Source organism: Coffea arabica, chromosome 10e (genome assembly GCF_036785885.1).
Source record: "Coffea arabica cultivar ET-39 chromosome 10e, Coffea Arabica ET-39 HiFi, whole genome shotgun sequence".
Taxonomy (NCBI): Eukaryota; Viridiplantae; Streptophyta; class Magnoliopsida; order Gentianales; family Rubiaceae; genus Coffea; species Coffea arabica.
In genome coordinates, this window is record NC_092328.1 from 1486993 (window position 1) to 1500513 (window position 13521).

Below are 13521 nucleotides of genomic sequence, written 5' to 3' on the forward strand. Positions count from 1 at the left end.
GTAATTTGGAATTCAAGTTAGACACGCTTAGCACGAATCAAAATATTAATTACATACATATCTCTACGTATATATAAAGAATTGTTCAAAGAGCTGTTTTATAGTACAACATAATTGTGAAAATGCTCGTTACTTCAAAGTTGACAAGATCTTGATATCTGTTCAAGGACCACAATATTATATTATGGCCACCACCTAGCTTGATGAACCCTTGCCTCTCGTCAAAATGCCATATTAAAGTGATCTGTTTCAAAAAATTCAGATGAATGTATTGTACATTTATTTGATCCAGTGATAGTTCAGTCCCTTTTGAGTTATTCATAGATTTTCTTTAAGTCCATTCCCTTCCCCTTAATATAAAATAAATTAAATTATAAAATTATTATCATCTTCGAAAAAAAAAATACCAAATATTGGTAGATATTGGCTCAAATATAGTAGTATCTCCAGCTCCAGTGAACTGAACACAAGTGCTGCTGGGCGGCAGGACTGAGGTTGAGGTCTCGAACAGATCAGACCAGTGTGAGGTAACCAAACCATCTTGACAGCTATTTTGTCCGGTTGGGCACGTGTCTCAATCCACAACCGACACGTTATGGCACATGAGTCCGCTTCAGCGGTGTGTCTGGTCTGGGCAGGGCTAATGCGGGTTACTTTATGCCCAACTCTGCTGCGCATGCCATGTCAGATATCTGCTTCAATTAAGAAGGCCGCCATTATATCTTTCCATGGGACCCACCAGGATTCCCACCGCTGGACCGCTCCACCATTGTCATTTGGCATTTAGCTCCAAAGAAAAGGAATATCAACACTTAAATTAAAGGAATAATTTTAGAAACCTTCCTTGAGGTTTTTAACTATTGCAAGAAGCTCACTTCTAGTTTAAAAATTTACATTTACCTCCAATATGATTAGCATTTCAGTAACAATATAGATCGAGTATGTGAAATTTATCCTAAAAAAATTCTAAAATACTCCTTTGTTACTTAGAAGTGGGAAAACTCACTAATAAATTTCTTTCACGTTGCAACTATACCACCCTAACGGACTTAATAAACCACTTCAGTTTAATTTTCATATTCTCACAGTTTTGACAGCCTATCATTGTTGTTCCAAAGCTTTCCATGCAAATCAATTATGACATCTTTATACCTTCATTTAGCATGACAACAAATCTGGTCCAGCAACTTGGCATTTGAAATTTTCAATTCAATAATACTTACACAAAAAAGGAACACCAAAAAAAAAAAAAGAGAAAGGATCTATTTCTATAATAATAAGGATTTAAGATGTATTAGATGGCAGTTGCGAAAAATAGTGAATTATGAGATACAGGAGAAAAAATATAGAAGAAACGGTCGGAGAGAAAAAATAATTGTTTATTTTGTGTGGCAGTCATTGTTTTAGACTAGTTGTAGTTGTATAAATTTTTTTTTGTATGAATTATTTATAAGTGAAGGATATTATAGTCATTTTACTATATAAAGGGAGGTTAGTATAATTATTCAAACCTAAAGGGAGGTGAGTGAAATTGTCAAATGAGAGGTTTATGAAATTATCCCTAAATTAAAAACATCCTTAATTCTACGCCTTTTTTTTCTTCTATATATAAAGTATGAACAATGGGTTCGGTGTTAAAGTAACGTGTCATTTTTTTAGTTTTCTAATTTCTTCCTCACAAAAGTGAAGATTTATAAGAATAATTACTTAAATGTAGTGCTAACTTCTAATACTTCCATTTCTACTAACTTCTATTTTTTAATTCGTTTTCCAAAAATAATCATAAACTATTTTGCAAAACAAAAAAAAATTCTAATGATTTTTATTGGTTTTAATAAAACAATTAAAAATTTTCTTAATTTACATACTCGTAGAATGTGCTTTTCTCACTGGTATTACATAATCTCAAACTCATCCCCCGTTTCTTTCTTTCCATTTGTACAGTTTGAAATATCTCTTCAAAAAAAAAAAAAATACAAGCAGAGTACTATTTTCTTCGAGATTAAAAGATTAATGATGTAAAACTTATTAGATTTTAATAGCAAACTCTAGAATTAGATGGGGAGAACCTGGAGAGTATTTACACTTAATATTTCATTTTAAGAAAATCGTTCAAGACATCCCTCACATATCATCAAATGAATTTTTTTATCATTCATTTTTAAAATATGAACTTTACATCATTTACAAATTCAAATTACCAGAATTTGATCTCACATTAAGTTTTTAACCAATTTCTAACTTGAAATCGTTATGTGATCTACATGTAGTCATTTTTTATATACAAAAATATCAAATTTCACATTTTTAGCAACAAAAATAAATATGGATTAAGTCGGGAAAAAATGAATATGATTCGGGTCATATCTTACTTTTTTAGGACCAAAACTGAATATGAATCAGATCACTTTTTTAACTATAAATGGAATATAATCCTTGTACTCCTTAAAAAATAAAGATTATATGTGGATCAAGTTATCGATTCAGAGAAAAAAGTAGTCGGCAGGACCAAATTTTATCGACTTATAATTTTTGTAAATGACGTAAAATTGCGATATTAAAAATGAAGGATGAACAAATTGATTTGACAAAATGTGAAGGATGGTTTGAACAAATTTTCCTCAATTGTCTTTTTAGTTTAGCAGATCTCTCTATTTGGTTATGTCCTTATATATTACAACTTCCCTTCTTAGCCACTTCATATGCAAGTTTGATATTTTCAGCATAAGGAGCAATGTTGAAGAAAAGTGTTACCCCAAAAAATTTTTTTGGCTCACCTTCGTGTTTTATTTCACAAGGCAAAATAACAAAAAATGTCCTACCTAAAAGTAAACTAAAAGGTGACAAAAAAATCAATTTCCCCCCAAAAAGAAAATAATAAAAAAAAGGAAGCCAAATGGTTGACGGAGTAATCATTGTCCAAAAGGGCGATGAATACTAGGAATAATCATCACTACAAAAAAAAAAAAAAAAGGTATCTTATGGCATACATCTTCCATGCAATCCCACATTCTGAAAATTGGACGTTGTGGGGCTTATGGCCACCAAATTAGCTTTATTTAACCTCTGATCTTAAGTTATAAACTGCAGCCACCTCAATTGTCCGACTCAAGAGGGTATAAAAAGACTTGCTCGATTCGTTAAAACTCGTGGCTCTAATTTATCTCGCGTGCCAAGTCACTTAGCTTTGATTAGAATAGTCTTATATGGGGGAAAAAAATAAAATAAAATCTAGCAAGAAAAGGAAATAAAGCGGGGGGACAAAGGAAAAGAATAAAAGAAGTGGAATAATCAACTGGAGGTGGTTGGTTTGGTCCTCGGTCTACACCGGGCATAGCAATTAAATTAGAGCAGCGAGACGAGATGTCTGCATCCCTCTATTCTTCTACAAACTTCAATTTGCAGGATGAAGGTGACAAACAAGGATACCTTACACATTAAATGTACTAAACACAGGCATGAATGCAGATCATGTGGGTGATGGAGAGCCAGCAACGCAACACATTCAATTTAATAAGTTTGCTGTTCCAACTTAATACTTGTTTAATGCCATCCTATGCGAACTGGATATGCCGACTTAGCTGTCTGGTCCCTCTCCGTGATAGTTTCCCTCATTTTGTTTCCCTTCAATGAAAGCACCAAACTAGCTCAGGAAAACGTACGCTCAGTCTAGCTAAAGCTTTTTTTTACTCTTCGCCTGCTTCTCCTCCGTTCGACATTTATGTTTCTACGATCAGTTATAAAGTTTTTTTTTTTTTTTTGTTGGGGGGTGGGGGTGGGGGTGGGGTTTGGAATTCGTTACTTAATCAAGGAAACCAGCCTTTGAAGGCATAAAATGGTTCTTCCATGCTTGTTATAGGTTGGGGAACATCTTTTAAGGCAGTATGTCACGGTCGAAAACTGCAGAGGCATGCCTTAATGGTCATTACTTGAAGGTGGAGAATACCACCACACTGCTTGTGGGCAATTAGCAAGTAACAAGCAATTAGGTACAACAAGAGCAGGGGTCATTCTCAAGCGTGTAGCTTTCTTTTTTTTTCAAAAGAAGTAGAGGTGTGGTCATTGTGGTGGTGGAGCCTTGGTCACATGGAGAAGCCTTCAATCATTACAAACCACGGACTGATTCAAGGCTCCTTTTTTCTTGGTGCGAATTATTACCGCATCCTCTTCATCAGTAAAGTCCAGCCACTTTGAGCTGAGAGTCTCAATGTCTGTTGTGGACAACTGGAGGAGGGCTTGAACATTCGTACGGATCTGCCTATAAGGGGGTAAGGTAATACAAATCCTTGGACCCAAAAAAAAAGAAATTGATAGAAATCCCTTCAGCGAGTTGAGAGATCAACTTAGTTATTAGATCGTGTAAAGTGATGGACAGTTCATCTCCTGAAGATTCAAGTACATTGATGAAACAAACATCTGCTGCACATTGACCGTAGCGTTTCAGCCCAGATGTCCTCGTGTGCCTTTCTTCTCAATTATTATGATTAAATCGCTTTTATAAAAAAGCAAAAAGAAGGCCCAGTAGGATTAATCAGATTGTGATGCAAAAAAGCTTCCCCCGATTCCAACATTCTTTGTTGGCAGTGAGACCACAACTGACAACCTCTGCTCAGCAAGCGGAAACCTGCTTACAGCTTTCCATACTTGGCAGCAAACATGAGTGAAGGTAGGACCCTGAGGAAACATCCAACCAATTCAAGTGGGGATCAGTTTTAACGTGCATTGCAGGATAGTCTTTCCCTTCAAATGTTATCAAGCAACCATGCGAACCAGTCTTTCCCAATCAACCTGGCACATTTCCTCCACATAGCATGTTCCACTCACAAACCATCACCTGCTAACTCACTGGAAGAAGACCAGAAACCTCAAACTTCTATTCAAAATGCAATACGAGGCACCACTTAAAGTTCTTTGCCTCACTACTACGCTACCCAATCTTTGAAACAAAGAATATAAGAACACACAATTTCAGCAGAAACACGATAGGAAAAATTCTTCTTTTTCCCTGGAAAGTAATAATGTAAGGTACAAGGCACATCCTTAAAAAGCTATTGTCATCAAATTCAAGATGACCATTTCCAAAGAAACAATCATATCCTGATAAAATGCAAAGGGGAAAAGCACATTTAAAATAAAAAAAAAAAAGATGCTACGAAAGACTGCAGATGCAGCAGCCAACAAGGACATAGCACACCACCCCAGGTGGAAAACAAAATTGCTCCATCGGCAGAAAACTGTAGATCATGATTTTCGGGGTCTTCCCCTTTTCCCTGACTTTGCTGGGGTGCTCTCGGAACTTTTCTTAGCAGACGAGGGACGCCCTCGCCCCCTCACGCTGCCCTTCTTGTCACCTGATGATTTGCCAATGCTCTTGCCTCGACCTCTGGCATTCTGCTTCCTTTTGTTCTCAGCTTGCCCATTCAATTTTCCTTCATCCTCATCACTAGCATCGTCACTAGATTCGCCATCTTCTTCAGACTCTGGTAGATCTTTTGAATTTTTCCTTTTCTTGGAATTTTCAGCACCCTTTTTTGCTTTTTTCAGAGCCAGTGTATTATTCTGTGGTTCTTCATTTGCTGCAGGAACAATATTCAAAATCAGAGGAGTGTTGGCAATGCCGGATCTGCAAACTAAGATTTTCTAAGAAATTAAGTCCATCAGATATGCTTATGTGTCTTGAACCCCATCTACATAACAGAACAGCTAGTCCAACCATATTATGAAAATCCTAAGAGATCACGTTCAAGATCTCCCAACTAGTTGCTGAATATACAACGCACTAATGCCTAAACATATGCACAACATTCAGAAACAACACCCTATTCATAATTTTGCTAGTCAATACCTTCAAAAGAGGCTTTGCCATCATACACGTCCAGCTGCCAAAAGTAAATGGACAAAGATTATATTCTGGCGGAACTAGGTAAAACACAGTGATGCAATTTTTAAAGAAGCTGATCCTTAAAAATAAATATACACAAAAAAAAGAAGAATAAGATAGAAATACATACACACACACTATAATATGGTCTCCTCGCATTGCCACACCCGCCCAAACCCCAAAAAAAAACACACACACAAAAAGAAAAACTTGTGCATCATAATTATCAGAAGCATCACGTCAGATCAGACTCCTATTAAAAGGATGTAACTGCATGATACTCAGCACCTAACATAAGGATACTCTATGACCAAATACCAATAACAGTAGATATCCTTATGTTAAATCTTCCGGCATTTCAGTTGTAACTACCTCACAATAGATCCTACAATTAAACTTCAACCACTTCGTCTCCCTATTAACCCCATTCTTGATAAATCCAAGAAACCATCCCCTCCATATAGGAATTTGTTACTTAATTAAAAAAGAGAGAGAGGAGCAAAGTTTTTACCCACTCAAGTCGATCATCAACATTAGTCCTAACAACTACTACCATTGAGTGGGCAAATCCACACAATAGATCCTACAATTAAACTTCAACCACTTCGTCTCCCTATATAACCATCCCCTCCATATAGGAATTTGTTATTTAATTAAAACAAAAAAGAGAGAGATGAGCAAAGTTTTTACCTGCTCAAGTCGATCATCAACATTAGTCCTATCAACTACTACCATTGAGTGGGCAAATCCACATGCAACACTACATTGGCGCAAAAGAAAGCTCAAATCAGCCCTTGCTACATTAATTTGTGACCTATTTAAATATATTTAGTGGTGAATTACCAACCTGATAACATGCATGCCCTCCAGAATGTCGACCTTTTTGGGAACTGCAGAAGATCTGCAATGAAAAAGAAACAGAAAACAAAAGTAACACTGACAGAGGAACACTAGTAAAAACGAAAAATGATTATCAGTAGGACGTCAACCATACTTCTGCCCCTCAGGTCCATATCCCAGCTCCCCTGATTGTGCATGTCCCCAACTTATACACGAGCGATCGGCACCAACAAAATGGTGCATACCACCTGAATCCATACAGCGTAGATGCCAGCCACTTCAGAACATAGGTTATATGAGAACAACCCTGTTAGTCTCCATGTGGAATAATTAAGGGCAAAATTATACCATATCAAAGCTAGATTGAACAAATTCAATATAAGGGTATAAATGGCAAAATTTAATATGAGAATGCAATAAACCAATCAGCTAAATTCTTTTTGTCCATTAACATCTTACATCATTTTCATGTTCATTTTAACTTTCAAAGGGAGAAAGATGCAGTGCTCATAAAAGTGGGAAATTTCCCCTGATAGAAAGCAACACATTAACATCAATGAGAGACAAGAATTGATGAAGAGTAACTCATGTATGCTGCTTATGACTTGAAATCGCTGTATATGTATGTGTGCCCAGCCAAATGAAGAAAACTACACCGACAAAGAGGTAATGATAAAGATTCAAGACATGTACACAACCTTAAATCCATTAGAGGCTTAGGGTACATCCAGTCATCCCCCGTGTTCTTTATCTTGCCCCACATGTAAAGCTGTCCTCCCCCTGCAAAAACAACTACCATAAGTACCTGATTTATATTGAAGAAGAAGAAGAAGAAACTTTCCAGTATTATAGTGGTCTTGTACCCTCTGATTGAAATCAGTGCCTCAATATTTTATCTATTATTTAGAGGACTTAAGCAGAGACCTTTTCACTTTTAAGGATATACATTCTAGGAGCTTGGCCCCAGTTAGAGTTATCTTCTGTATGATGCCATACCAGCATACCAGCAGAAGAGGTTGAGGCTCACAAAATGGCAACAATAAAATTTAGAGTATCATGTAGCACTGAAAATAGCCAATAAAGGAGTGGCTTATTGTACCAGCAGTACATGCAGAGTTGACAGAACCAGCAGAAACGACTGCATCTGGAGGCAGAACATTATGCCTAGTGAAGACATCAACACGGCGGGGAACCCATTCATCCTTCTGCTCTCTATGGCCAAGTCTGTAATTAGCAGACCAGCAAAATTCAAGATGACCATGGGGAAAAGAGACAGCTAATCAGAAAGGCCCACACCTTCTTGATATTGACTTAATGAGTTGACTTAAAATCTAGAATACAAACCTCCCATAACCACCAAATCCCCATCTACGCCAGAAAATAAAAAAAATAAAGGTCAGTACATAGCACATGGTAGCAATTGAATGAACAAAACTTAATAGCAGATCACTAAACATGCAACTCAACTTACGTGTAAACATAACCATTCTTATCCACTGCCACTGAATTAAATGTTAAAAACTCAAGTCAGATGTATATTAACAGCATTTTGGAAATAAACTATAAAGGTTCATTACACTTTTATAAGATAGACGGTATGAAGATAATCTCACAAACCTGTATGATTTGTTCCGCATGCAACTTTAACTATGGTTTCTCCAGCAAGAGAAGCTACAGCTCTGGGGCGGGGTTGAGCTTCATATGCAAGCCTCACTGAGCTATCTTTTGTATTGTACTGCAGAAAAGGGATTTAAAAAATCCTTTACAATAATTATAGCAACACCACTTATGCAAACATCACTTATATGAACTACAAATCAATTGCTGGCGTGACAATGTACAGTTGGATGCAGCATACCCTTTTTCATGAGACCCGTGAATGCTTGTAGTCATTAGATTGCATCTTAATATCTAGTGGCATGAAACCCACAACATTCACAGTTTGGTTTAAGCCAACACTAACACAATGGACAATGTTTCTTAAGGAGTTCAGCCTGGTAAATGTTTTCATGCTTTGTTTCAAGCATAAAGAACACAGCCCATCGATCATTTCCAGGTTAGACACTGTCAAGTATGTGATACAAAATCAACTTTTCGAAGATTCTAGCTTTGACAGCCAGAACCTTTTTCTCTCTTGGTGTAAATCTCTCTCTCTGATATGTATGGAAACAATCCAAATATGTCTAAAGAGCAACTTAACACATACCTCATTATCTGTTCCATGACCAAGTTGACCATATTGTGGCAGACCGGCAGTTCTGAAAAAATTACAGAGCTTGTCAACGGATGAAATCATCAAAGAATAGCTCCACATTAGTACATGCAGAAAGAGAAAACATTCCCAAACCATACACTATAGATGCTCCTTCAACAGAAGTCAACCACACAGTGAAGTCAGCCCCACAAGCGGTGTTACTAACATCAGACACAAGACATCGGACAGGCGATAATTCAACTTCTGCAACAAAGGCAAAGGTAGGCAAGTTACAAAGCCCTTATAGTAAGGTACATACAACTTTGTATTACCATGTCCAGAGCAACATTCACATAAAAGACCACGTATAAGTGAGACAAGATCACTAAATTTGATATTGATCCATTTCAGTGCATCAAGCATACTGTTCACAAAAAGCACCAATTTAATCAACTGTCAGAATATTGATACAAGGCACAGCAAAGAAGAACACAAACCATTTTTAGCAGAACCGGTACCCAGCTGTCCATGCTTGTTCCAACCAAAAGCAAGAGAGTCACCATCTTCAGTCACCACTACAGTGTGGCTTCTTCCTGCCCCTGCTGTAATGACTTTATGCCTGGTAAAAAAGAGTTTAGCAATTTAATTAGTCACCATTAGTGAGGGAGATGGTAAAGAATTAAAAAAGGATAGATAATGAGGGTCAACAGAGTTCAAACTAAAACCCTAAATTATGTATCAAAAAGGGCTGCAGTAAGATATTCCCAAAGCAATTCAAGCAAAGTACAAGAACCATGAGCTCATACCACCAGAATTCAGATGGAAAATACCAAAGAAAGAATTATAATGAGCTAGTACGCCACTAACTTGGAGAGTCCTGAAACAACAGTGGGCCTATCACGCTGAATTTTGTCTCCATGACCAAGCTGCCCCTTCTGCACATTTTTAACAACATAGAAACCACATAATATTTTTTTACAGATACTTCTACACAAAAATATTACTGGGAGAAAAACTTTGAACTGAAACTCAAAAATCACCTCATTGCGGCCCCAGGTGTAGCAACGTCCATCAACATCCAAAGCCACACAGTGACAAGAAGCTAAAGGCACACATTACACCCGGGAACAAAGTATCAGTATTATGAAAGATGCTGGTACACATTTAGGGCAAGGGGCATGCTTGAATTGTTGCCATATTAGCTGCATTTTTCTTTTGACCTAAAAAATGACAAGCCAAACAAGTCTACAGCCACTAGCGTCGAAGATGTATAAATTTCAAAGCTCTTTTCACTTCATTCATGTAAAACTGAAACTAGCATACCAAAAAATGGCACGACTAGAGCTACATGCAGTAAATAAACGCAAAGGTAAAATATTTAGCACAAAATAAAAGGAAAAGACTGAAGCTAAATCAGCGACTGAGGAAAAGAAAAACAAAAAAGCTAAGAAGCTTACTGCAGCCAGAGGCGACAAAAGAAATATTAATGCCAATAAGAGGGCGGAGCCGAGTCGGAGAAACTAAGTTCCCTTCCAAACCTTTGCGCCGACCAACTGCGTCCCAAGCAGTGGCCCCACAGAACAAGAGCTCTCCACCCTTCACAGCCTGCTCTTCCTCCTCCACCTTCTTCTCCGGCTCCACAGCTGCCATCTATCTCCGGCAAACTAAACGACCAAAACTCTATTAGGTATGAAAAGGCCTTTCATTTTTTTTTTTTATATATATAAAGCAAACAAAGAAACTCCGAGATCCAACCGCAATTACCCGATTGCCGCCGAATGAAGGTTCAAAAAGAGCTTGCAATCGACGGAGCAACGGCTAGTTTACGGGAATCGGCGGTTAGGGTTTAAGTAAGCCCTAGATCAGAGAGAAAACCTCATTCGAAACCCTACGAACAATGCCAACAAGAGTAAGCACTTTTTTGCGTTTGTTGGAGTTGTTATTATTATTATTTTTTGTTTCCTTTCGGATTAAAGAAAAAAGTGAAAGAGATATATCTGCGAAGACAGGGATTGTGGGTTTTCCGAGAATGCGACTTTTATGAGTAGTAATAAATGAATGAATCTATCTAATTAAAGAATACAGCTTTACAATTTGGTGGATAAAAAAAAAAAAAAAAAATATTGAGTAGATGGGTTGGGATATATATACTTGAATTGTTGCTCAAGTCAAGTGAGTGACTTCACCTGTTTCTTTACTTTAAGCGTACAAATGTTTTTCAAAAATCTGTCGTTCTTCTTTCCTTTTATAGCAGTATAATTGTACCATCTGTTTACTCGGCGTAGAAATCCAGTCCGGGCATAAATGGTAGTGCGGTACTACTTTTTATGGGCTTGGTATGACTTTTATCTGGTCACCGTCGGATCAATTTCCTGTTTGTTTTTGTTGCAGGGTTTCGGCCTCATAAAGCTTCCCGCAAATCTCGTCATTGGGGCAATATATGGGCGGAACGGGCAATTGGACTCGAGGGAGGGGGAGGAGGGCTGCTTTTTAACTTTTTGGCCAAATCTTCGAACAAGCCTTGTGAGCCCGCCGTATGCCTTGTACGGTTGAACTGTTGGACATTTCACTTTCGGGATGAAGTGACTTGATTCCCATCCAATCCAATTCTTTTGGCTATATTCTCCACCTCTTTTTTTTTCATTTTTTTACTATTTTAATAACATGTTAAAGAGTTTTTCTAACGATGTCCTGTAAGAAAACATTTAAATTATACATAACTTACCATATGAATACATATATAACTATTATTATTATTCTATCTCATATTATAAGTTTTTTCTATTTAACTTTATATTTGCAAAATATTAATATTGAGTGTGTTTGGATGGTTGTTTATTTTTGGGATAATTTTTTGAAAAAATACTATAACACTTTTTTATTGTGTGATGCATGTAAGATAACAAGGCGATTGAAAAATATGTCAATAATACAAGTAAATAAATTTGTGCAAATAATCCACTATCCAAACAAAATATCGATTTTGGTTTTTTGCTTGCATTATTTTGAATAGAAAAGAGGGAACATGTTTTCAATTTTTAATAGAAGAAGGATGTGTTTAGAGTTTATTAATAGAAGATAACTGGATGAGATGTAGCAATATCTACTTTATGTTCTTCTAGGCTCCGTTTGAATTAGCTATTTTTTAAAGCGTTTTTGAAAAATTTTACTGTAATAGTATATATAAAAATTTTTACTATAATAATTTTTTGAAATATTGTATAGATGAGATGTTTTTTGAATTATTGTGTATTACTGTAGTATTATATTTGAAAATTTTATTTTTGAAAAAATGGCCAATCCAAACGGAGTCGTTTATAGACCTCACCTTCTGTGTCAAGATGTCAACTTTCAAGCATGCTTCTCAATCTTTTTTGGAAAAAAACGTTCAAAATGTCTCTCACGTTTTATAGGATGACTTTTTTTGTCCTCCAATTTTAAAAGTGTAATTTTACGTCCCTTACAAATTCACATTGACCAAATTTAGTCACTATCTAGGTTTCCGACTAGTTTTTGGTAAGAATCTACCACATGACTTGCATGTGATCATTTTTTAAGGTTAAAATTGTCAAATCAAATTTTTACATAATCTGATTCATAGTCCCTCACATTTCACAAAATAAATTTTTTCGTTCCTAACATTTTACAAAATGAATTGTTTCGTTCATCATATATCAAAAAATAAATGTTTCTATCCCTTACATTTTTCAAAATGAATTTTTTCATTCCTCATTGATCATGTGTACGAATAGTTTTTTCTATAAATCCAAGTATATATCTATTTGATTTTATCTGAACAGTATAAATAACATGTAATTTATCTCTATTGGATTTCATCTAAACATGCTAATTGTAGTTATACACATACTATTCAATATATATATATATATATATATATAGGGATTTAAAACTAATGATTTTTTTTTTTTTTTGTAAGCGGGAGGATTCGAACCCGAGATCTCTTGCTTACACTCCCTCCCCCCGTACCACCCAACCCAACCCAACCCTCCCCCCCTATTTTGTTTGAAACCCATGCATGTATTTATATGATTTCACTATTTAAACCTATTCAAGATTTGTGACCTTTCTCTTTTGGTAATAATTTATTTATGGAATTGTATAATAAGATCATCTAATTAATGGGGTCTAACTCGAATTTTATAATTGTGCTAACAAAATTCAGTTTAAATATGAAATTTCTATTCGACACTTTTAAGACTAACAATTAAATTATTTACCTTGTGATTGTTTTAAAATTTGAAAGTGTCAATCACTTATTTCTTTTTATAATACTTTTCTTTTGTTTACTTTTTTCTATTCAAATTTAATTCGATATAAACAGTCGATAATATTTAGGATTAAATGTTTTCTTTATTTTCAAATTTCAAGTAAAAGAAAATGAATATAAGTGAAAAACTAACAATTTTTTTAAACCCATATATATATATATATATATATATATATATATATCTATTTGATTTCATTTGAGCAGTACGAATAGTATGTAATATATTTCTATTTGATTTCATATGCTATTCGTACTGTTCAGGTATAATCAAATAGATATATACATGGATTTAAAAAAATTATTCACACACATGATCAA

General features: G+C 35.6%; 1 protein-coding gene across 3 annotated transcripts; it reads right to left on the minus strand.

The window, feature by feature from the left end:
* Positions 1 to 4966: 4966 nt before the first annotated feature.
* LOC113712308 (uncharacterized) lies at positions 4967 to 11186 on the minus strand. 3 transcript variants are annotated; one of them, XM_072067439.1, is made up of 17 exons: positions 11102 to 11186; positions 10680 to 10803; positions 10373 to 10579; positions 9783 to 10017; positions 9413 to 9534; positions 9074 to 9179; positions 8928 to 8979; positions 8339 to 8456; positions 8193 to 8223; positions 8066 to 8089; positions 7821 to 7945; positions 7420 to 7501; positions 6876 to 6998; positions 6729 to 6782; positions 6572 to 6641; positions 5846 to 5879; positions 4967 to 5576 (listed from the first exon to the last, which is right to left on the minus strand). In XM_072067439.1, the coding sequence occupies exons 3-17, from the start codon at positions 10563 to 10565 to the stop codon at positions 5242 to 5244; spliced, it is 1704 nt and encodes a 567-aa protein (XP_071923540.1). In that variant the 5' UTR covers positions 10566 to 10579; positions 10680 to 10803; positions 11102 to 11186; the 3' UTR covers positions 4967 to 5241. The 3 variants fall into 3 exon arrangements, with proteins under 3 accessions (XP_071923540.1, XP_071923541.1, XP_027091465.1); XM_072067440.1 differs by lacking the exon at positions 11102 to 11186 and adding an exon at positions 11067 to 11085; XM_027235664.2 differs by lacking the exon at positions 11102 to 11186 and having other exon boundaries at positions 9783 to 9850; positions 9956 to 10017; positions 10680 to 11000.
* Positions 11187 to 13521: the final 2335 nt, after the last annotated feature.

Coding starts and splice junctions, on each gene's coding strand:
- LOC113712308 (XM_072067439.1), bottom strand. CDS start 10,565: ATGGCAGCTGTGGAGCCGGAGAAGAAGGTGGAGGAGGAAGAGCAGGCT. Junction 6,999..7,419: donor AAGCCTCTAATGGATTTAAG/GTTGTGTACATG, acceptor TATGTTCTGAAG/TGGCTGGCATCTACGCTGTA. Junction 5,880..6,571: donor TTGATGATCGACTTGAGCAG/GTAAAAACTTTG, acceptor TACTTTTGGCAG/CTGGACGTGTATGATGGCAA.